A 22,591-nucleotide genomic window follows, 5' to 3' on the forward strand; every position below is an offset into this window, starting at 1 on the left:
GAAATGACCATTGTTAACATTTTGGTGTATTCTTCCAGATCCATATACAACTTCATTTTAATGACTGCATGGCTGCGCGTTATTCAATTGTGTGGATGTACCAAACCTACGGCGTATCCAGTTCTAAGACACTTGGTCCTTTCTTGTCTTTTATTATTATAAAAAGAGCTGGAATAAATATTTTATTCAAATCTTTGTTTTTTATTTCACCAATAAATTGTTCTAAAAGATACTCTCATTTTAAAAACAAGACAGTAATAATAATGCTATTGTCACCTAAAAATTAAACAATAATACCATAGTGTCATCAAATATTTAATGTTTAGATTTCCCTAATTGCCTTATCAATGTTTGATGTTTTTAGTGACATTGCTTCACTTTTGGTAACTAAATGATGTCCATGCATAATTAGTTCTTTAGGATAAATGCTTAGATTTGAAATTACTGGGTCAAAAGTATATTATGCCTACATCTAGAAAAGTGTTCTTACCCATTAGCCTTAAATATTCCAAAAGAACATTTTATAAGAGTGTGCCTGTGGAAGGCAAGAGGCAGAAATCTTTCTATTTGAAGCTATCATATGCTAATGACAGAGGGGAGAAAATATTCAAAGTTTCCAGGTATTTACCATGGTAAACCCCAGGTTGATTTCCTTTCTGCCTCCCTTGGTTAGTTTCAGTGGGGTCAGGAGGGCCTCCCACTGTGTTAATCATCCTCTCTGGAGGAACCTCTACCCCTTCTCAATAACCCAGGTGATCTTCCTGAAGAAGCTGGCATCTCTCACTCAGCAGTCAAGAATCTACCTGTAGAACGAAGCATCTTCCTAACAGGAGATCTGTATTTCAATCCAGTGTAGTTTCTGTGCCACCTTGCCCTCTCAATGCTAAGTTATTTGTTATTTTATATTTATCTAAAATATTTACATTCATATTTATAATTTGTAATAGAAGCAAAAGTGTAGTGGAAACAGCTAGACAGAGCTGACTTCAAATTCTGATTTTGTCAGTTAATTGCTGCATGATCTTGGACAAATTACTTTCCTTTTCTGAAATTCAGTTATTTGGGGGTATATTGATAGTGTCCTAGTTACTCGGTGCATGGTAGGTGCTCAATAGATATTTGTTAAATGAGTGGATATTTGCTTACTAGATACTTGTTTTGAGCTTGTATAAATCCAAGTGTACATCATTTTTATTTTAGAAATGTAAAATCTGGGGCACCTGGGTGGCTCAGTTGGTTAAGCACCCGACTTCAGCTCAGGTCATGATCTTGCAGCTCGTGGGTTCAAGCCCCACATCAGGCTCTGTGCTGACAGCTCAGAACCTGGAGCCTGCTTCAGATTCTGTGTCTCCCTCTCTCTCTCTGCCCCTCCCCTACTCACGCTCTGTCTCTTTCTCTCTAGATTAATAAGCATTTTTAAAAATTCTTCAAAAAAAAGAAATGTAAAAACCAAGTTCAGAAAAAATATGAAATTTGGTCTTTCAGTTATTCATTCAACAAACATTAACATTAGGCAGTAAGTCTGTATAGGCACTGATGATATAATACTTAGTAACAAATGGTCACTGTTCTCAAGGAGTAAGGATGACATGTTTTTTCTTCTAATTAATTAATTTTTTTCACATTTCTTATTTACTTTTGAGAGACAGGCAAAGATAGAGCACAAGTAGGGGAGGGGCAGAGAGAGAGGAAGACACAGAATCTGAAGCAGGCTCTAGGCTCTGAGCTGTCAGCACAGAACCCAACATGGAGCTTAAACCCACAAACTGTGAGATTGTGACCTGAGCCGTGATCAGGTGGCTGAGCCACCCAGGTGCCCGAGCCACCCAGGTGCCCCAGAATGACATGCCTTTAAAAGAGCTATACTGAACTATAGGTATTATTATAGTTATTTTGCACTGTGCTGTCCAATATGGTAGCCATTAACCACATAGGGCTATTTAAATTTAAATTAATTACAATTAATTAAAATCCAGTTCCTCGGTTATTAACCACTTTTCAAGTGCTCAGTGGCCACACATTGCTAGTGGGTACTGTGTTGGATAGCACAAGTATAGAACATTTCCATCGAGGAAAGGTCTGTTGGACAGTGCTACTTTAGACCTTCTCCCCAGAATAATATTCATACACATATATATATTTAAAATTCATACAATCTCAACGTTTTTGCACCTTTGTCTGAAAGCCCCTTACAATACAGGCAAGAGGGAAATGATGGGTGTTGGTATTTAAGTTAAAATCAGAGGTAGTTTTAATATAAGCCAGGGTCCAAACCTGTGAAAATTTTAGCTTAGAACAATTTCTAAGTTGGCTGCAGCAGAATGAGTCACTGTTCATTTCAGCAGGGATGGGCCCCATTTCCTGTGCCTCGTGGGGAGCTCCGTGGTTGTCTGGGCATATGTGGCTACATGCTGATGTGTGCGCACTTCAGACAGGGAGAGGTCTTCACAGCTTCTCTGAGATTTCAGTGAAACTAGATCCCTTCTCTCACTTACTTGCAGTCTCTAACTGAAGACATTACATGGCTTTCACTTCTAGTAGGTTGTGTCTACTCAGTGATCACTTTTTGGAAATTTTCTATGGATTGTACTGTGTTGCAGATATGAAAAGATGATTAGACAAGTTTATAATCCAGCAAAGATGAAACCAGCTAGTCATACACAAGGTGAAACCCAAATAGTAAGTGCTGGCATAGACCAGGTACTAGGAAATTGGAGAAAAAGTGAGATTAAATTTAATTTAGGGGACTAGAGAAGGCTTGAAACAAAGAAATGTCATTTGAGAGCAGCCCTAGAGGATATGTTGGGACAGAATAGCACGAAATATGCCATTGCTGAGAATTATTCCCCATTCACATCCTTGAAATTCAAAATTCTTTAATACAAGTTGTGATTTTTCCCACTCCTTCTTTTGTACTGAACTTTCTGGGGAGTTCCACTCTGACCCCATCTTATTCTCATGGTCCATCATGCATGTCCAGGTAGAATTCCAGGGTCAGAGTTCTCAACCAATTTTTGTCAGTACTCCCTTGTCCTCAGGTTTCTGTCTTTGTCTTGCCCATCTTCCACCTTGCCTTGTTGAAATCAAGGTCATTCAGTTTGAGGTTTCTCAGCAACCCTCCATTCCAACTCAACATTTCTTTGTCTTCCTCCCATTCTTTCCCCCACCCTCACCCTCACCCTCCTTGGAGTTGGAAGGGATTCCTTTCCATGAGTAACTCCTTATCCTGTCCTTTTCCTCCTCTTCTAGGACCTAGTTCTGTGCCCTATCTCCCCTCTGGTATCTTCAGTTTTCATTGCCTATAAATGACTCTCTTTTTAGGGGCAGATCCAGGTTTTGTAGGGCCTGAAGCTTATTCAATCTTGGGAGCCCCTTCAAGAAAAAGAACACAAAATTACAGATACCAACTTGGGAACAAAAGTCAATATTTACAACTGACGCTTGAACAATTTAGGAGTTAGAGGTCCTGATCCACTGCACAATCAAAAGTTTGCATGCAGCTTTTGACTTCCCAAAATGTAACTACTAATAGCCTACTATTGACCAAAAGCCTTACCAATAACATAAAGTCAATTAACACATAATTTGTATTTATATGTATTATATATTGTATTCTTACAATAAGGACAGAAAAAAGAAAATGTTGCCAAGAAAATCATAAGGGAGAGAAAATACATTTATAATACTAGACTGTATTTATCAGAAAAAAAAATCTGCATGTAAATGGAACTGTGAATTCAAACCTGTGGTGTTCAAGGGTCAGCTGTATTTAGAAGGGATTTGTGCAAGTGTGAGGGGCCCTGAAGGTTAAGATTCACAATAAATCTACCTCTGTCTATATTATAATAAAAACAAAACAAAGTTTCCCTTTGCTTTGCTACTGCAAATGACCGTTCATCTTTCTCATTACTCTGAAACCTTTCAAAGTCATAGTCTACATACAGTGTCTTTGCTTCTATCCCATGTCCATTCTATTGTAATGTTTCTCTAAAACACCATAGACCTCCTAATCCCTAAAGCCCTTGGATTTTTCTTGGTCCTTGTCTTTTTGGTCCTTTCCACAGATAATCTGACACACATTGACTTCTTCAATGACTCAGGGTCCCTTCAATGGCCTAAGTTGTCTTCTCTCCCCTGTGACTCAATGATCATACCCACTCTCATGGCTTCTACTATCATTTTGTGTGGCTGATCTACAATTATGTGTCTTGAGCTGACTTCCCTTATAAACTCAAGGCCTATAATACAAATTCTCTATCTGAGGTCCCATTATCACCTCAAATTCATCTTTTTTCTGGCTGTATCAATAACATCACTCCCTCCCAACCACCTTCTCTAGAAATGTCAATGTTACTTTAAATAAGACACCTCTCTCTCTCTTTCTCTCTGTATCAACTCTAACATCTAGCAGTTCTATCTCAGAATTATCCCTAGAATCAGTGTAGTCCTTTCTACTCCCACTGTTACATCTCCTACTTCATTGTTTCTCTCTATTGATTTGGACCAGTCTGAAAGACTATTATTTGAGCTGAAGAAACTCAGAGCTGAATGTGACTTACCCTATTGAGTTAATGGCAGGTCAGATCTAGAATCTGGGTTTCCTGCTTCTTCTTCATGGCTACTTCACAGTTTTAAACCCACTGAAATCTATTTTGTACACATTAATGTCAGGTTAATCTTAACAGTGATGACTCTCACCAAATGAAAGTGTAGTCCCTAGCATGGTATTTCAGGGATCCTGAAATCAGGTGTCAGATAACATCTCAAATTTATCTTCTTGGATTATACTGTATAATCAACTGGGCTCTTGGATATTCTCTGAACATGATCATATTTTATCAAGTAATTTCTGGAAATAATTTCCTTGTTGGGTGCTAGTTCAGTAGTTTGAACTTATCAGTTGTGGTCTGATGTTATCTTTATTTGTGAGTCTAGTAAACATTGTGGTTGTCTCAACATCCATTCCATCCCAGATGATTGGAAGTCCACTGATTGATAATGGTCCTATCCATTTACCTGTGATTGGTTTAGGGATGGGCATGTGACACATTTCTTGCCAATTACACAGAAGGGAAGACAGCTGGGCAGAATCTTGCAAAGGTCCCCATGTCTTAGAAGGAGACATGGAAGAAACAGTCTTTTCTGTCTCTGGATATTGTCATGTCTAGGTGCAACCCACAAGAACTGCTCTACAGCCTCCTTTCTCTCATCCTGACAAAGAAGATGGAGAGAGGGGCGCCTGGGTGGCGCAGTCGGTTAAGCGTCCGACTTCAGCCAGGTCACGATCTCGCGGTCCGTGAGTTCGAGCCCCGCGTCAGGCTCTGGGCTGATAGCCTGGAGCCTGTTTCCGATTCTGTGTCTCCCTCTCTCTCTGCCCCTCCTCCGTTCATGCTCTGTCTCTCTCTCTGTCCCAAAAATAAATAATAAAAAAAAAAAAAAAAAAAGAAGATGGAGAGAATCTGGTCTATTCATATCATTGAAGATCTAATCACGAATCCTGGAGCCTGCCCTGACTCTGAACTTCCCATTATGTGAAGTAATACATTTCCTTATTGTCCAAGCAATTGTAAGTCACAGTTTTCTGTTATCTGCAGCCTAAAGCATCTGGAAACAGTGTTTTGTTTCCAAAGCTAGACTTTAAGCATCCTGAATTCAGATTCTATTCTGTCTAGCCCTTTATGGCTTGGCACAGAGCAGATGTTCAAAAAATGCTTGTGAAGTTGATATTTATAGGTTTATATCTGAAATATAACTAGTAAAAGCATTTTCATGTATAAAGCTATTTACTCATAACAATTTAGAGATAACAAAATAAAGCTTAGATAGATTAAATAACTTGTTTAGAGCATTTTATTTCTCAGAGTCATTAGGTTCTGAACAGGTTGTTCCCCTTTGTCTGAAATCCTTGTTCATGACTACCATGCCCATTAGGGTCCCAAGAGTACTGGGCACTGAAGGAAAAAGCAAGCAGCAAACCACTCCAGTGTTTAACCCAGCACTAGTGCCAATACAGTATTCTACTTATTTCTGCCTCACACCTCAGGACTGGAACCCCTTCTCCTCTTGGTCCCAATTCATAATGGTATCTCTAGTGTCAGGACCATGAATCCCCATAGATACAACACTTTATATGCAGAGATCTTTTCCCAGGAAAATGGATAACTTATTAAATTCTCTGGAGGGTCTGTGACTCCCTGAAAATTAAGAAGCACTATAATATGATACAATATTTCAGAAGTAAATGAAAAGAAAAACTTTAAAAATATTCCTCATTCAGTGGACCTAATATCTCCCTGTGTTGTTCTGTATTATGTCATCTAAGGGACCAGTAGACCAGGAACCACTTGTAGATCACAAAGCAGGAAACATTCAGACAGCAGAGAAAGTTAGATACCTCCAGTCAAGACAGGTGTAAAAGGAAAATGCAGAACCCCTTGTTGAAAAGTTATTAAGGACTTCAAAAGGGCTACAGCAGAGCATTAAACCAAGCACAAGCTCCTTTTAAGCTAGCAGCCCTGTCCAGCTACATAGGTTGCACACTTATGGGATGGATACTGCTTCTAGTACGTATTACTAAACATACTATTGCCTGCCCAATTATACTGTATTCCTTTGGACTGCCATACAGTCCTTCATCCATCTAGAATGTGCCACCGATTGTATTAAGTGCTGGGCATTCCAGATAGGAGCATTCATTCCGTAACACTGGGTGTCTACGAAAGGTTTTGTTCTAGATCCTGGGGATACCACCCTGAGTAAGACATTCGCCTTGGGCAGAGGCAATGAACAAACAAGAAAAATGTCAGATGGTGATAGGTGCTGAGAGGAAAAAAAAATAACATAGGATGATGTGACATAGGGGTGGCTATTTTAGATTGGGCGGTCAGGGAGGCCCTCTCAGAAATGACATTTGAGCTAAGACTTTACTGAAAATAGGCCAGCCCTGCCTCAATGGGAGGTGGAGGGTTTCCCTAAACTTGGGAAACAGGACAAAAACTCAAGGCAGGAGAGGAAGAGAGAAAAAAGGCCCTGGCAGGAACCCAGGGTAGCGAAGTGGGGCTAGGACTGGGGTTAGAGCAGCGAAGATGAAGGTAAGTGGGCCGATTTGCGTCCAAAGAGCTACCCGCCGCCCGCCGCCTCCCATTAGGGCCCGGCCTGGGTCAGGTGAGTGGGTGGCGTGCTCAGAGCCTAGAGGAGGAGCCGCCCCCAAGGGGCTGGCGCGCGTCCGCAGCAGCGCCAACGTGGCCGGCGCAATAGGCCGCGCACGTGGCCCGCCCCAGGCTTGGGAGCGGGGGCGCGCAGGGGTCTCCTGCTCCTCCAGGTAATCAGGGACCTGGGAGCCAGCTGGCCCCAAGCCTCGCGTCTTAGAGCACGAGGAGCGAAGCAGATGGGCTGGGGAGGAAGAGGGTTGGGTCACGGCGAGGAGGGGGCGGCCAGGCGGGCCCGCGCGCAGGCCGCGTGCACGCGCCGGAACAGGGGCGCGCGGGGCGCGCCGGGGCGGGGAGGGGATGGGGGCGGGGTGGGGGCAGCCCTTTCCCAGTCGGTAGCGGGGGCGGTGTCGCTGTTGCCCTTTTAAGCCGCGGGGCCGCGGTCCCCTGCCGGCAGAGTCAGTTACAAAGAGAGCAGCCGCTCCGGCCGCTCGCTACACAGTTGCTGGCCGAGGCCTCGGAGTCCCTAGCCATTTTCAGCCGCCATCCCACGCGGGCCTCGGCGGCGGGGAGAGGCGGAGCCGCAAGAGCGCGGTCCCGGACCGGCCCTGCGGGGCGGTCGCGGCCGTGACGGCGGCCCCGGGCCCGGCTCCCCTTTCGCACCCCTCCTGCCGGAGATGAGGGGAAGATGTCCGTGTCAGGGCTCAAGGCAGAGCTGAAGTTCCTGGCGTCCATCTTCGATAAGAACCACGAGCGATTCCGCATCGTCAGCTGGAAGCTGGACGAGCTCCATTGCCAGTTCCTGCTGCCGCCTGCGGCACCGCCCGGCAGCCTACACTCGCCGTCGCCGCCGCTCACACTCCATTGCAACATCACGGTGAGGCGCCCGGGCTCAGCCCCTCGGAGCCAGGCGAAGGCGGAAAGGGGTCCCCTGAGTTCCCGGACAAAGGGGAGTCGGTCCTGTAGAGGCCACTTGGTTCCCGGGTCCCCGGGCCGGGCGAATCCGCCCCTATCCCCCGGCAAGGGGCCCAGCCCAGGCCCAGCCTTGCAGGCTCCAGGCTTGGGTGGGAGGAGGCGGGCGGCGCATTTCTCAGCTTTTTCCGCGGGTCTGGGTTTGGGGCTGGTCCCCGTAGGTTCCCGTCTCCGGGCTTCGGGTTGGAAGATTGCGGCGGCCCTTTCCCTCGCCGGGTCGCCATGGCTCCCCACTGCCGGCCTGCTCCCGGGGCCACGCGAGGCCGGTCGGCTATGGCTATTTGAACCCCGGCGGGGAAGGGCCCTCCAGTTTTAACGCCTTACTCTTCAGTCAGGTTTTCCTGGTCCTGCTTATTCACCCAATTATTTTTAAGTTTGTGTTAAGGAAAAACTGCTATTGAAAACTGATGCATTCGAGGGGAAAAAAGTTTAGAATGCAGCCTCTGGTACTGTTTGAATTATCCCCTTCCTGCTGGCCTGGCTCCGCGCGTACGTGTTTCTGAAAGGTGCTTTGTACCTGGATTCGGCAGGTGGTGGTATCCGTGTTTGCTTACATAGCTCCTCCTGTGTGTAAGTAATGAGTTATTTGCAGCCAAAAGGTTGCCCAAAGCCAAAAAGACGATTTAAAGCTTACTCTTTCAAGTTGCAAGCTTGTTAGAAACCCGGGACTTGGTAAGATAATTGAAATATTGAATGTTTTTCGTGACCGTGTGTGATTAAACTGTGGTGAAATTGATTTAGGGTATTGTTACAAACTGCAGAATATGGATGGTCCTTATAACAGGAGTCAAGGTGGTAGTTTCATGTTCCTTCAAGTCTCGTGTCTTTGATTCCTTTTGGTGAAGTCCTTTTGGTGCTTTTAGGCACCTGGCTACTCAGGTGCCTAAAGTGTGCCCGGTACTCCAGAGTTTGGAAAGGCCTTAAAGTTATGATAATTGACCTTAAAATAATTTTCAGAAAGAATATCTGGGGGAATAGGGTGTATTTTTGAAAGAAAAATACAAGTGCTGTACTGAAGAGAGAAGCCATCTATTGAACATATAGGTGTTCTGTTCTAGGTTTTGACTGGTTTCTGCAAAACTGGACCAAGCATTCCCTGCTTTCAGAACTAAATCTTAGGGGAGGAGTTTCACATAACAAAGTGTTACCAGGTTCTGTGGTGTCATTCTGAAAGTCAAAGAGCAATTAATTTTGAGTTTGGTCGTGGGGTGGTGCTTCAGAGAAGGCTTTGGTGACAGGCTGACAGTGGAGTTGGGCTGCCACAGGTGAGTTGAATCTTGGAGTGAAGTGCATTTTAAGCAGAGGAAATGCAATCCCAAAACACCAAAGCTTGAGAAAATGTGCTTTGCTTAGGAGTTGACAAATTATGGGGATAGAGGCTGGTAAAGGAGAAGATTTTCCAAGGATGGGAAATAGGAAGTAGTAGTGACCATGACGGAGACTGGCCTGCATGGTGATTATTCTGGTTGAAGTTGGGGGTATGACCAGGAAAAGGTAGGGCTGGTTTGCATGATAGAGTACTGAACTTGTAGGCTGTGGGGAGCTACTAAATTACTGAGGTAGTAAGTTGGAAAAATGTGTTTCCCATCTAGCACTAGGGGTAGTTCACTACAGGTTTAATTAGTGTGTGATATTAGGAAATGTGTATGTATGGTTTAGGTTATCTCAATCGCTTGTAGGGTGGTGGTGCTGCTGTGCTGGCATTTAGTGCCAGGGGTCCATGGATGCCAGGTGTCTTGTAATGTTCAGGCAGTCTGCCACAACAAAGAATTATTCCTCTTCAAATGCCAGCAGTGCCCACATTGAGAACCATACAATAGGCTGATAGGAGTAGGCTGCACACAAAGTATTGAGTGAAGACCCGGATTAGGAAGTGGAGCAAGGAGTGAATGAGAGACACCCAGTGAAAGGATTTGGTAGGGACTGGTATAATGGTACCATAGTAGAAACTACTCAAAATTATGACAGATATTATCCAAAGATAATTATGATGGAAGCTCAGTGTGTATGAATGTGTATTAACTTTTTGTGGACAAACATCAAACTTACACAGAAGTTGAATAGTGTGGAGAACCTCCATGTACTCAGCCTCAACAGTGATAAATTTTTGGCCAATCTTATTTCATCTGTACCCCACCTCACATTATTCTGAAGCAGGTTCTTGACCTGTCACTTCATCTGTAAATATTTCAGTGAGTATCTCTAAAAGATAAAGACCCTTTAAGCATAGGTAAGTGTTTTTATAAAATCTGAATGGCTTGCTAGTGTCCATGCCATTTTTTAGAGGGAAAGAGCAAAGAAAAATGGAACTGGATTTCAAATGCCACACGTATCTACTGTGTTTGTGAATTGCTATTCTCTACAAGGTTATAGCTCTTAAAAAAAAGTAACGAGTTTGATCTATTCTTTAATTTTTCTTCTTATTTTCTCTTATTCCCAAATATTTATTGAGCTCTGCTGTATACCAGACTGTCTTTTCCATTGCTCACCAAGAAACATACTTATGTAGTTTCTTTAACATTTGAGTGAGTAGTACCTCACCAGTTGTTTCCTTACACTCATGCATGCCAGTTTCTGAATAATCTTCTAAAGATACTGTGCCCCCTTTTTCTTTCAGGTTTCTGCATAAGTTTTTCCCAGATGGAATGTGCCCCTTACCCCACTCCAATCTGTCTTTCCATGTCTGACCATCCATCAAGGCTCTTCTATGAGTTTATATTCAGTTTATGCTAGTGTTTATTTTCCCTTCCTCCCTTCTGTAGACCTTACTATTTACTGTTTGGGTTCTGTTGTTGTTTTTTACATGTTTTTAAAATATTTGTTTATATTTGAGAGAGAGGGAGACACAGAATCTGAAGCAGGTTTCAGGCTCCGAGCTCATCAGCATAGAGCCTGACATGGGACTTGAACCCACGAATTGTGAGATCATGACCTGAGCCAAAAATCGGATGCCCAACCGAGCCACCCCGATGCCCCTTGTTTTCTTATGTTTTGTTTATAATAGTTTTAGATGATTGTCTTTTTTTTTTATGATAGCAGGGAAGAATAGTCTATAATTATGCTTTTTATCTTCCACTCAGTAAATGCTCAGTAAATATCTGTCCTATTGGCTATAAGGCCACCATTTTAGCTATATTCTGTTTGAACAAAAATCTTTACTGTGTAAGTTAACTGCAAAGAGTTTGTCAAAAGTGCAGATGTAACATCAAGAAATATTTAAATATTTAGGGGCACCTGAGTGGCTCAGTCAGTTGAGCATCCTGCTGTTGATTTCAGCTCAGCTTGTGGTCCTAGGATCAAGCCCCATGTTGGGCTCTGTGCTTGAGTGTGGAGCCTGCTTGGGATTCTCTTCCCTTCTGCCCTCTTTGTGCGCGCTCTCTCTCTCTCTCTCTCTCTCTGTCTCTCTACCCACAATTGTTAAGATTTAAAAGGTCACTAGATAGGAAATCTGTAATTTGACTTCATATGAAATACAGGTTTAAGAAGTAAAAAACAAAACAGATGTTTTACTCTATAAGCCAAGGGAATTGAAGTAAATCTTTTCCTGTTATATAAATCTGTCCTAATCTTAAATATGAAGGGAAAGAATGCTATTTTCAATCTCAAGGAGTCTTTCTTACTGTTTTCTGTGAATTCCTGATATGAAGGAGTGTCATGCAAGCATCTAATAGCTAGTTAGCGCTAACATCCAGTTGTTATGCTCACCCCTAAAAGCAAAGCAGCTTGTCTTAATAACCTGCGTGGCCTTATTGGGAGCTAATACATGGCTTTCTTTTAGTCCTTTTGAGATATCTAACGTGACTTGGCAACTCCACTACTCCTTTTATGGACTTCTTGGCATCTGGTAACTCTTGGTAGGGAATCACTGTTTCAGAGTGAAAAATCCCCCCCAGGATGTAAATTAGCTGGTAAACAAATAAAACTTCATACTTTTATTGTTTGGGTAGCATAAACCATTACTCTTTCTGCATGAGTGACTATTTGCCAGTGGTAAAATGTGTGGTAGCGCATTTTTTTGTTTCGCTAATTACATTTCTGTTCATCATTGTGAAAAATTCCCTTCCCTTCCCTGCCCCCACAGCCAGACACTAAAATAACAAATGTTAGAGCTTGGAGTTTAGGTGAGAGAAAAAGGTTTAGTCTATACTTAATAGCTGGGACCTTAAGCAAATCACTTCCTGTACTGTATTTTTCTATAAAGTAGATAATACTTTTTTGTCCTGCTTGAAAGCTTATATAGGAAAGCTTTTTATCAAGAATAATGTCCTCTACAGTTATGAAATTGATGGCTGAATAACATTTTATTTTGAAAAGTGCTTTCTAACAGATTTACATGGGAAATAAATCAGTGCTGTTAATTTCTTAATTTTTCATGTTTCTAGTCTTTACACTGATTACACCCCACCAAGGCTATACAAAGGAAATCATGAACAACTTGGTTAAAGAGTCCAAGACTTTTTCTTTGGTCTGCCCTCCTGGGACAGATTACTTTTCCAAATTGAACTCCTGGAGAGTCGTTTGGAAATAGCAGAACTATCATGTTGAACACCTTAGTGGTACTTTCGGGTCAGAGGAATCATTGTTTCCATTCATCTGACCAATTTATAGTATAGAGTCAAATTCCTAGTTGTTATCTATCTATCCTCCTTTATCCCCATTTTTATGCCCGCCCTTGAAAGAACAGATGCATGAAGAGGAGACTTAGGTTTCCATTTTATGAATGTTGTATATACCCTTAGTAACTTGATTTTTTGTTAAACTTCCTTAGACCTGGAAAAGGATAGTATTAGATAAATGTCAGCTAGTTGAGGGGTGGGGAATTGAAGTGACAAACAGTCCCTGCCAAAAGTAAAGCATTCCTGGAGAGCCAGAGTGATGAACCAGAGTTCCCTTTTCCAAGGCTGTTGTAACAGTGTTCTGTGTTCTCTTCTAAAAGATTATTCTGAAAGACAAAGCAGTCTCCGGACCAAGGAAACTGTCTAGTGGTTTCTGCACATTGGGTGGTTTGACTCTTCTTCAGCACCTTTACTTTCTCTGCCTCAGTTTACTTACAGTGATGTTTTGATTAGCTGTAATTTGCTACTCAGAACACTTAAGTATTTTTCAGATTACAGGGTATGTGTGTATTTTTCTTTCACCAGGTATCAGATTTTTCATTCTGCTTTTGTGGGCTCTGATCATGTTACTTAGTTGTGTACTTATAAAATGATTAGCAGGGAGTAATTTCTTTTTTTTGGTAGCTTTTTATTTTTTTTAATGTCAGAGCAGTTAGACTTTTATTAGGGTCCTATAAGGTAATTCTGTCAGTTTTGTTCTCCACCCCCCCACATTTACTGAACAACAGAATGTGAAAGTAGTGTGTCCCATAACTGGACTCTGGAAGAATTACAACTGTTATACCTCTGAAACTTCAGCAAAAAGTTTTGTGCACCAGTTTTCAAAAAGTTATGAAGTCCTTGGAGATGGCCATGTTCTATGTTCTATTATTTGGAAAGATAGCAGAAACTGAGCAGTCTGGAAGGCAGTTTTGCTGGCGGGTGCTTAATGTTGAGCCACACTTTGATCTCTTAGTGGATTTACGTAGAAAGTAGACACAAGTTATTTCTGAATTAGACATAATTTTCATAAGCAATGATGGGCTAAGAGGTTGGTTTGATTAACCTTGAGTTGTGTTGCCTCAGATTAAGATAATGTAACATTTTATGGTGATAATGGTAGTGGTGATGAACTTGTTTGAAAATTTGTTCCCTTATAACCTTTATGGTGGTGGGTCACAGACAACTTCATCCTGCAAGCCTGATACAACTAATAGAATAGGAGGAAAAAAAGGGTCCTGAGTAATTAGATGCCTAGATAATTGTTTATTTAGGTCTAAAATTTTCATAACTGTGGTGAAAAAGAGCTGTGTTATAAGCACTGAAACATACAATGTAAAGAAAACTGTTTAAACTTATATTGAGATTTTTGAGCACCATCCAAGTGCTTAAAATTGGCACATTGTAGGTTATTTTAAAGAGAAATAGTACAGAAACTATCTTTTTCAAGATATACAATGTTTAGTTGTAAAAATTAAAATGCTTCATATATTTGAGAGATTGAGAGTATGCTTAGATTTAAATCTATTGGTCATAAATTTTGGATGCTGTTCGACGTAGATTGTCTTTTTTTTTTTTTTTTTTAAAGTTTATTTTGAGAGAGAGAGAAACACAAGCAGGAGCAGGGGTGTGGGGTGGAGAGAGAGGGAGAGAATCCCGAGGGAGAGAATCCCAAGGAGGCTCTGTACTGTCAGCACCGAGCCTGACTTGAGGCTCAAACCCCTGGAACCATGAGATCATGACCTAAGCCCAAACCAGGAGTCAGACACTTAACCAGCTGAGTTACCCAGGCATCCCCGAAGTAGATTGTTTTTTAAATATTACACTGAACAAACCTTGAACGTGATGCAAAGTTTGTGCACACTTAGTTTCCAGAGGTGGTGGTGGTGGTGGATGTTTTATAATGTAGAAAACAAGACATTATTATTGTAAGAAATTGAGAAACCAGATAAGCACAAATGGGGAAAAAAAATCACCTATAATTTTACCACTCAGAAGACACTACTATCAAATTTTTGATATATATCTTGTCTTCTTTTTTCTCCTATGCTTATATAGACTTCCTCTCCCTTAAATGTCAGATTGTTTTGTAATCTGTTTTTTTACTTGACAGAATTGTAGATCTGTCATAAGTTATTCCTCTATAATGTCCTCCATTATCATGTGGTGTTCTATTGTAGGACTGTAACATGGGGTTTGTCATGTTTCCTGGTATTGGACGTATAGGTGATTTCTATTGTTTTGTTTTTTTTTTCTATTTTAAGTAATGTTTTGGACATAAATAGCTAGAGCTAAATCTTGTGCATGGAGGACATTATCCTTTGAGACTTTCCTAGAAGTGATGGCTTTCCATTCTTACTGATGAACTGGTTTCTGGAGCTCTAACAAATTATATTGTATAGGAACTTTTTTCCCTTTCCAGGTAGAACCTTTTATTTAACAGATTGGCAAAAATGTTAGCAAGTGTGCAGTCTCAAGTCATGGCAGAAAATACTAGTATCTATGATCTTCTAGAAAAGGGTTTATATAAACCCTTTTTGTTTTGGTAAGATAAATGCTGGCTACCCCAGGCTGGCCAGCATTGTCCTTATGACTCCAGATCTCCCAGAAAGAGAATTTTAGTCCCAGAGAAGACCTAGATTTGCCTGGTTAAGCCCACCTGACCGCTAATCACTGGGAGTGGAATGGGCTCATTAGAGCCCTGTGACCAAGTTTTGAGTCAAGGGAAAGAGGTAGGAGGATGGGAAGGAGTTAGGAAAACTAGCTCCAGTGGAACCACATCAGTTAATATAGAATGGTGAAGGGATGTTTTTTCCAAGGAAGACATTCTGGGCCAAGTGGGAGGAGGTGTGGAGAAGGTAGCTATTCTTTTTGGAGTCCAGATTCCTTTATACTATTTAAAAGTATACTGAGGGCCCAAGGAGCCTTTGTTTTTGTAGGTTATATGTTAACATTTATCATTAGAAATTAAAACAAATATTTAAAATATTCATTGAAATAAACCCATTACATGTTAATAAAAATATTATTATGAAAAATGGCTACATTTTCTACACCAAAACATTTTAGTGAGAATAGTGGCATAATTTTACATTTCTGATAAATGTCTTTGATGTCTGGCCTGTCATTTCTTTCTACATTCACTCTGTGGGGATATGTTGTTTTGAATGAAATATTATGAAGAAAATTCAGCCTCTCACAGACACTTGGTTGGAAAAGTAGAAATATTTTAATAGCCATTTAAACAATTATAGTTATTCTTTTTGAATACTTCACCAAAATTAGGTTTTTCTTGAACTGTGAATGGATGGATCTTCTCTTGCATGTTTTTTTTTCCCAAAAAATTTTTATTTAAATTCTAGTTAGTTAACATATAGTAAAATAGCCTCAGGAGTAGAATTTTCATCACCTACGTATAATACCCAGTGCTCATCAAGACAAGTGCCCTCCTTAATGCCCATCACCCATTTAGTCCATCCCCTGCCCCCTTGCATGATTTATAACATCCATTGGTTATTTGGAAAATACGTTCACTGAAATCTTCTAAATGTTGATATGTTTATTATATAACATGAAAGCATTATGTTAAGATAAAGCTCTCCAGCTCATGGTGGTAGATACAGGTTTTCAAAAATTCTAATTTTTGCTTGAAAGCTTGAATTTTATTATTGGCAATAATAAATACTGTCCTTTGCTTTCCTTGAAATAACACTCTTTTTTTTTGAGAAAACCTCTGTCAAAAACCCAAGTTGAAATAACCATTGTCTGTCAGTCATCCTTTCAAGTAAAATTGGTGTTCCATTAAAGTGGTTAGTTTACTTCACAGCTCGGTCACGTAAATGCTTTTTCTCAAGTATTCCGTAGGAGTTTTCATGTGTGCATTCCATTTCATCAGTTGCCATATTAAAAAGACCTATGTAAGGATTTGAGGTTTAGTAAAATAACTTCTTCACAGATATTCTTAACTAAAACACCTTTTTCTTTGTGCTTTAAATATCTTGAATGCATAGTGGTGAAGAATACCATGACTATAAGTATAGTTTGGTGTCACTGCCTTTATTTGTGCTAAGGTTCCAGCAGTTTTACACACCATTGTATGCATACCTTTAGTGCAAATGTCAATACATTGAAAAAGGCAGTTTATATTCTTGTAGAAGTAGTTTGGACCTAGGGGTTCAAGGGCCCCACTTTGAAAATTGTTGACATAGTTGCTTAGATCAACTATATATCCTACCTTCTCATGTATAGGAATGGAAGAACATGTCATGGGTGGTAACTGGTCTCAATAATTTTTTGTTGTTTCAGTTCTCATAATATGGTTTTAAGGGGTTTTAGTCCAGAGCAACAGTTCATATATTTTATTTTGCTTATGTAGAAGTAATCTACACAGTGAAATTCTAAATCTAGGTTTTGTTGTTGTTGTTACTGTTGTTTTTAAGGTATCAAATACAAAACTAAGGTCTAGTGGTATGTTCCTAAACTTGGCTGAAGAATTTGAAGAGGAAAATGCAATACTCGATAAATAGTTTTCTTTGAGAATAGGATTAATTTTGAAGACCAAGTTTCTTTTTGTGTAGAGATTTGGGACACCATGAGAATTAGAGGAGTGGGAAAACAAAATAAACCATTACCAAATAGACACAATGATATCCTCCTTCAGTACAATTTTTTGTTCTTCAAAGAATACTTGGTAAAGTGCTTTAAAAATACTCTGTTCCGTTTGGCTTGAACTATAATGAAATTGAGATTATAGTTCTTAAAGCAATGCTGCTTTAATCCTGTTCTGCAAAATTGTTTTTCCATGACTAGAATCTAATTGTTCTGTTGCTAGTATCTAGTATTAATGACTTTTCCCTAACTTGCAATAGAAAACAGTACAAATGAACAAAGTAAATATCTATTGTAGGTAAAAGCATGTGCTTTGTTCATTAACTTTTAAAAATCAACATATGTAATTGTGCTTTTAAAAATACATAACTAGCATTTCTTGATAGTACCCAGTTTGCAATGGAATAAAATGTTGGAATTTTATGGAACTCGAGTTAGTTATATATTGCTCTGTAACAAAATTAGCAGCCTAAAACAGCAAAAATTATCTCAGTTTCTGTGGGTCAGGAATCTGAGCATGGCTTATCAGGTTCCCTGGCTCCGAGTCTCTCACAAGACAGTAAAGGGGTTGACTAGTGCTGCAGTGCTCTCAAAGTGAGACTGGGAGAGAATCTGTCTCCAATCTCATTCATATCGTTTTTGGTAGGATTAATCTTACAGGCCTCAGGTCTGAGGGCTGCAGTTTCTAGCTGGCAGTTGGTCAGAGGCTGCACTGTCTCTTGCCTCTCAATAGGGAGATGGCTTCAGTCAGAAAAAATGAAAAGAGCAGGAGAGGGTGAGCAACACAGAAGTTCTCATCTTTTTGTCACCCTAATCCTAGAGATGACATCCCATTATTTGATGTACTGTTTGCTAAAAGTGAGTCATTAGGTCTAGGGGAGGGAATTACCAGTAGGATTATTGGGACTGTTTTAGAGGTCGCTCACTACAGTGTTAAAGAACATCATTGACCTCTGAGCTGTAGCACACAGACAGTGGCTGTACAAGAAGAATGCCTGTCTCAAAAGCCCATCTTCTAATGGCAAGTGAAAGCTGTATGTAGCATATGGTCGCTATATTGCTGTTTGTTCTGCCTTCTAACACTGGCTATATTTAGGAAATAACCTTAACCTAATTAAAGAGATCTGTTCCTTTGGAAACCACATCCCTCTCTATAGTCTGAGAAGGGATGAAAATTATTAGGAAAAAGGCAAAATTAAATGGGATTTTTTTTTAAATTTTTTTTTAGGGCCAATTTTCTAATGGAGAAAAACTTAAAGTAACTTCTATAATTGCTCAGAGAGTATAGTGAGAAGATTTTTAAAAAAGCATTTTAACGTCTATATGGATTTAAAAACATGTGCCTAGTTTGTACTCCTTTGCTTTACCTTTAAAAATGGAGTTAGATCTCATCTAGATAAAGTTTAGAAATGTAGATTTCCGGGTGCCTGGGTGGCTCAGTCGGTTAAGCATTGAACTTCAGCTCAGGTCGTGATTTCCCGGTTTTGGGTTTGGGCCCTGCATTAGGCTCTGTACTGACAGCTCAGAGCCTGGAGCCTGCTTCAGGTTTTGAGTCTCCCTCTCTCTCTGCCCTTCCCTTGCTCTCTGTCTCTCAAAAATAAATAAATGTTAAAAAAATTTTTTTAAATGTAGCTTTCTTATATTAAAAGGCAAAAGTGAGTATGGTTTAAATTTATAGATTATACTTCAAGGTTGTGAGGTTTTTTGGTTTTTAATTTTTTTTTTGTCTTTTGTTTTTGCTTTTTGAGGGATTTATTTATGATTCCAGATTTTAAAGCCCTTAAAAAAAATGTTAAAGCTGGAGAATCCAGGCCATGATTGACCATTCTTTGTAAGGGAAGGAAGTCCATCTTCCTGGTGCTTGAGTACCGTTTTTGTTTTTTGTTTTTTTTTTTCAGCTTTTGATAAAACATAACTTTTGCCGTGTATTATTTTCTATTTTAAATGCTACTAGCTTGCTGGGTAAACTCTTTTTGTTTGATTTTAAATTTATAGATTATCTGACATGGAGCAGGCAAGATTATACCATAAAACTTTGTTTTAAAAAATATCCATAAAAAGAAACTTTTCTCCAGTCATAGATGTTAATGTGTTGCTTTTCTTCCCCCTGATATATTTTACTTAAATCCATGGTCATTGTGCTATTTGGTGGGTGGTGTAGTGTATTTGCATATCTAGGTTAGTCGGTATGAAAATGTGTTTAACATAGGTGTCTTTGTAACAGGAATCTTACCCGTCTTCTTCACCAATATGGTTTGTGGACTCCGATGACCCAAATCTGACATCAGTTCTGGAACGTCTAGAAGACACTAAGAACAACAATTCGGTGAGAAAATAAGCCAAGCTACTTTCTTTTTTCCTCAAAAACATTATATATAGAACTTAGGTGTTAAGAGATCATATAATAAAAAAAAGTCTGATTAATGATTATTTGATAATCTTAAAGGAGCTGAAGACCAGTTTTGTTTGTCTGTTTGTTTTCTGGCCTTCAAATTCTATTTACTACCTGATTTATCTTTTTTATTCCCCATTAGTTAAACTTTAATTTAGGTGAATTAAGTGGTCTCTTTTCAATGAATTGTGATTATTAAACCAACCAAGCATTTTTGGTAGGGATCACTACCCAAAGTAAAAGGTAGAAAAAGGGAAAAAGAACTGAGGTGGATGTGAGGGGAAATAATGCTAGAATGACATCAATGCTAGTGTTAGGGAATTGCTTTCTCTGTCAGGAGTCTGTAACTGCAGTAAAAGCCAGAAAAAGTGTTTTTGGTTTTTTGGGATTTTTTTTAATGTACCAAGAAATGTAACTTTCCATTTTACAAAAAAAAAATTAACAACTTTTTTATTATAAAACTAAGCAACTATTGTAAGAAAACTTAGTGAATGAAGGGAAATAAAAATCCTTTACAATATTTTTGCCTGATGTAACCACTGTTGACAATGATAGCTATTTTCTAGCAGTATTTTTTCTCTTGCTAGTAAAATACATAGACTCTAAGTAGTTGAGGTCATATTCTATACAGTTTTATATCCTTTATTAAAGTTAACATGGAAGACTTGACTACTGTGTTCCTAGATGGGTAGACTCCGTATTATAAATGTCAGTTATCTCCATAGCTTCATGTTAATTTATAAATTGAATGCAGTTAATTCCCCTAAAAGTCCCAATAGTCTTATTTTTGGAACTTGGCAAAATGACTCTAAAGTTTGTTTAAAGAGTAAATAATAAAAAAATAATAGTTGAAAAAAGTAATGAGAGTTGTCCAAAAGATATTAAATAAAAATATTGTATACTGGCACTGGACTGGACAAAGACAATAGAAGTTTAGAAACAGAGTCATGAAATTGATAATTCAGAATAAGTTAAAATGAGTTAAAATAAAAGGAAAGGTAGATTATTCTATGAATACTATTGGGAGAACTGACCATTGGGGGAAGTTAGAATCTTACCTCAGATTTTTGTCAAAATGAGTTATAGGTGGTTTAAACACATTTATGCTTAAAATTAACAGAAAAACATCAGTTTGAAGAGTATTTTACAAGTAGGTTGGGGGCACCCTGGGTGGCTCAGAGCCTCAGACTCTTGGTTTTGGCTCAGGTCATGAACTCTTGGTTTGTGGCTTTGAGCCCCACATCGGGCTCTGTGCTGACATTGCAGGGCCTGCTTGGAATTCTCGCTCTCTGCCCTTCCCCCGCTCTCTCTCTCTCTCTCTCTCTCTCTCTCTCTGTCTCTGTCTCTCAAAATAAACAAACTTAAAAAAAAAAAAAAAGTCGATCTGGAGAGCCATGAAGGTTAGAGGTAAAAGTAAAAAGCTAGACACACATATTCACATCTGTAGCAGGGGAGTGACAGGACAGGGAAAGATAACCTCCTTACTGCTATCTCCTTTAGGAGGTTATCTCTGAAAAGATCTAAAGGTGTAAGTTATAATAGTAGAAATGACTGGGTTATTTTTCAGTATCTAAAATTTTTCGTCCAAAAATACTCAAAATGACAGCATAAAAGTGGGCAAAAGTGGGCCTCATTTTATTCTAAAAAATTTATATATTTACATAAAAGACAAAAAACAAATCACCCTCTACTGTTAATAGTCTCTGCCAGTTATTTTATAACCTAGTTTCTTGACAGAATAAGCTGTATTTCCTCACCTTTGCTTTACTTCTTTTATTATAATCTGGATTCTGTCTTCATTGTTGAACCAAGATTTTTAATCTCTAGTTGCCAAATCCAGGGACTCCTTTAACCCTAACATTGATCTCTCTGCACCATTTAGAAACTGTTGATTGTTCCCTTGTTAAAACATTTCTCCATTTAACAAACCTTTATTACTTAAAGTCTGTCAGTAAAAAGCTGATTAAATAAAAATTACTGTTAATGGTTTTATGATATAATATTATATTGTAATTAAAAAGAATGCAGCCAGTCTTTCCATAGAAACACATGCAACTTTCTAGGATCTACCAGTGAAAAAGCAAGGCACTGAATATTGTTTATAACCTGGCCCCTTTCGCATACAATGTTGTAAACAAAAAACTGTATCTGTGCTATCTATGTGAGTTTATGCATACTCCCCCCCCCCCCCCCCCCCCCCCCCCCCCCCCCCCCCGTGTATACAGGAAACTGTTAATAGAACACATGGAAGCTTTTTTGTTTTTGTTTTTAATTGACTGGCTTCTATGCCAGGCTTTGTGATAAGTGGTGGATACAAAAGTCAAGTCCTATCCCTGTCCTCTGGGAACTGATAATCTTACGAAGAATTGCATCAGATTACTTACTGTCTCCTGTTTCCCCTGGTCTTCCCTGAGCTCTTCTCCCTTGGTCAGCCTCTTCTCATTCTGTGCTTTCTCTGAGAAATCTTTGACTACTGTTATTTAAATTATAGTCTATATTCCAGGGATTCCTAAATCTGTATCTTTAGCTAAAATTTATCTCCTAAGTTTCAAACCCATATAACTGTTTATATATCACATAGATCAGGGAATCTCACTTGGATGTGCCATGGCTGTTAAAAATGATTACATTTGAATTTAAACTTACCTGCCTGGAAGTACTCTACCACCCCCATCAAGTTTCCCTTCAGTAACTCTCTTTTGTGATTGTGAGTGGGACAAAATGAAATAATGAAGCTTTACACACCTGTGCCTGAAACTGGGAACTAAAAGTTGTTTTTTTATACCTATATTTCCTGACACCTCCCCTCCCCAAACTATCTAGTAAGTTTCTAAATACCTTCTAAATATTTCTTAAATCTTTTCCAACCATCTTAG

General features: G+C 39.5%; 1 protein-coding gene across 3 annotated transcripts in view; it reads left to right on the forward strand.

Annotated features, from left to right (window-relative positions):
• Positions 1–7,607: 7,607 nt before the first annotated feature.
• Positions 7,608–22,591, forward strand: part of UBE2Q2 (ubiquitin conjugating enzyme E2 Q2) — a 65,716-nt gene continuing 50,732 nt past the window's right edge. For 2 of the 3 annotated variants that reach the window (XM_019441343.2, XM_019441345.2), the window contains exons 1-2: positions 7,611–8,025; positions 19,548–19,649. In XM_019441343.2, the coding sequence (XP_019296888.1) occupies positions 7,837–8,025; positions 19,548–19,649 (291 nt within the window). In that variant the 5' untranslated portion in view covers positions 7,611–7,836. Of the gene's footprint in view, positions 8,026–19,547; positions 19,650–22,591 lie in introns of all 3 variants that reach the window. The other variant, XM_019441344.2, reaches the window with a different exon arrangement.

This window comes from Panthera pardus, unplaced genomic scaffold (genome assembly GCF_024362965.1).
Source record: "Panthera pardus isolate Hobbes unplaced genomic scaffold, ASM2436296v1 HiC_scaffold_24, whole genome shotgun sequence".
In the NCBI taxonomy this organism is placed as follows: Eukaryota; Metazoa; Chordata; class Mammalia; order Carnivora; family Felidae; genus Panthera; species Panthera pardus.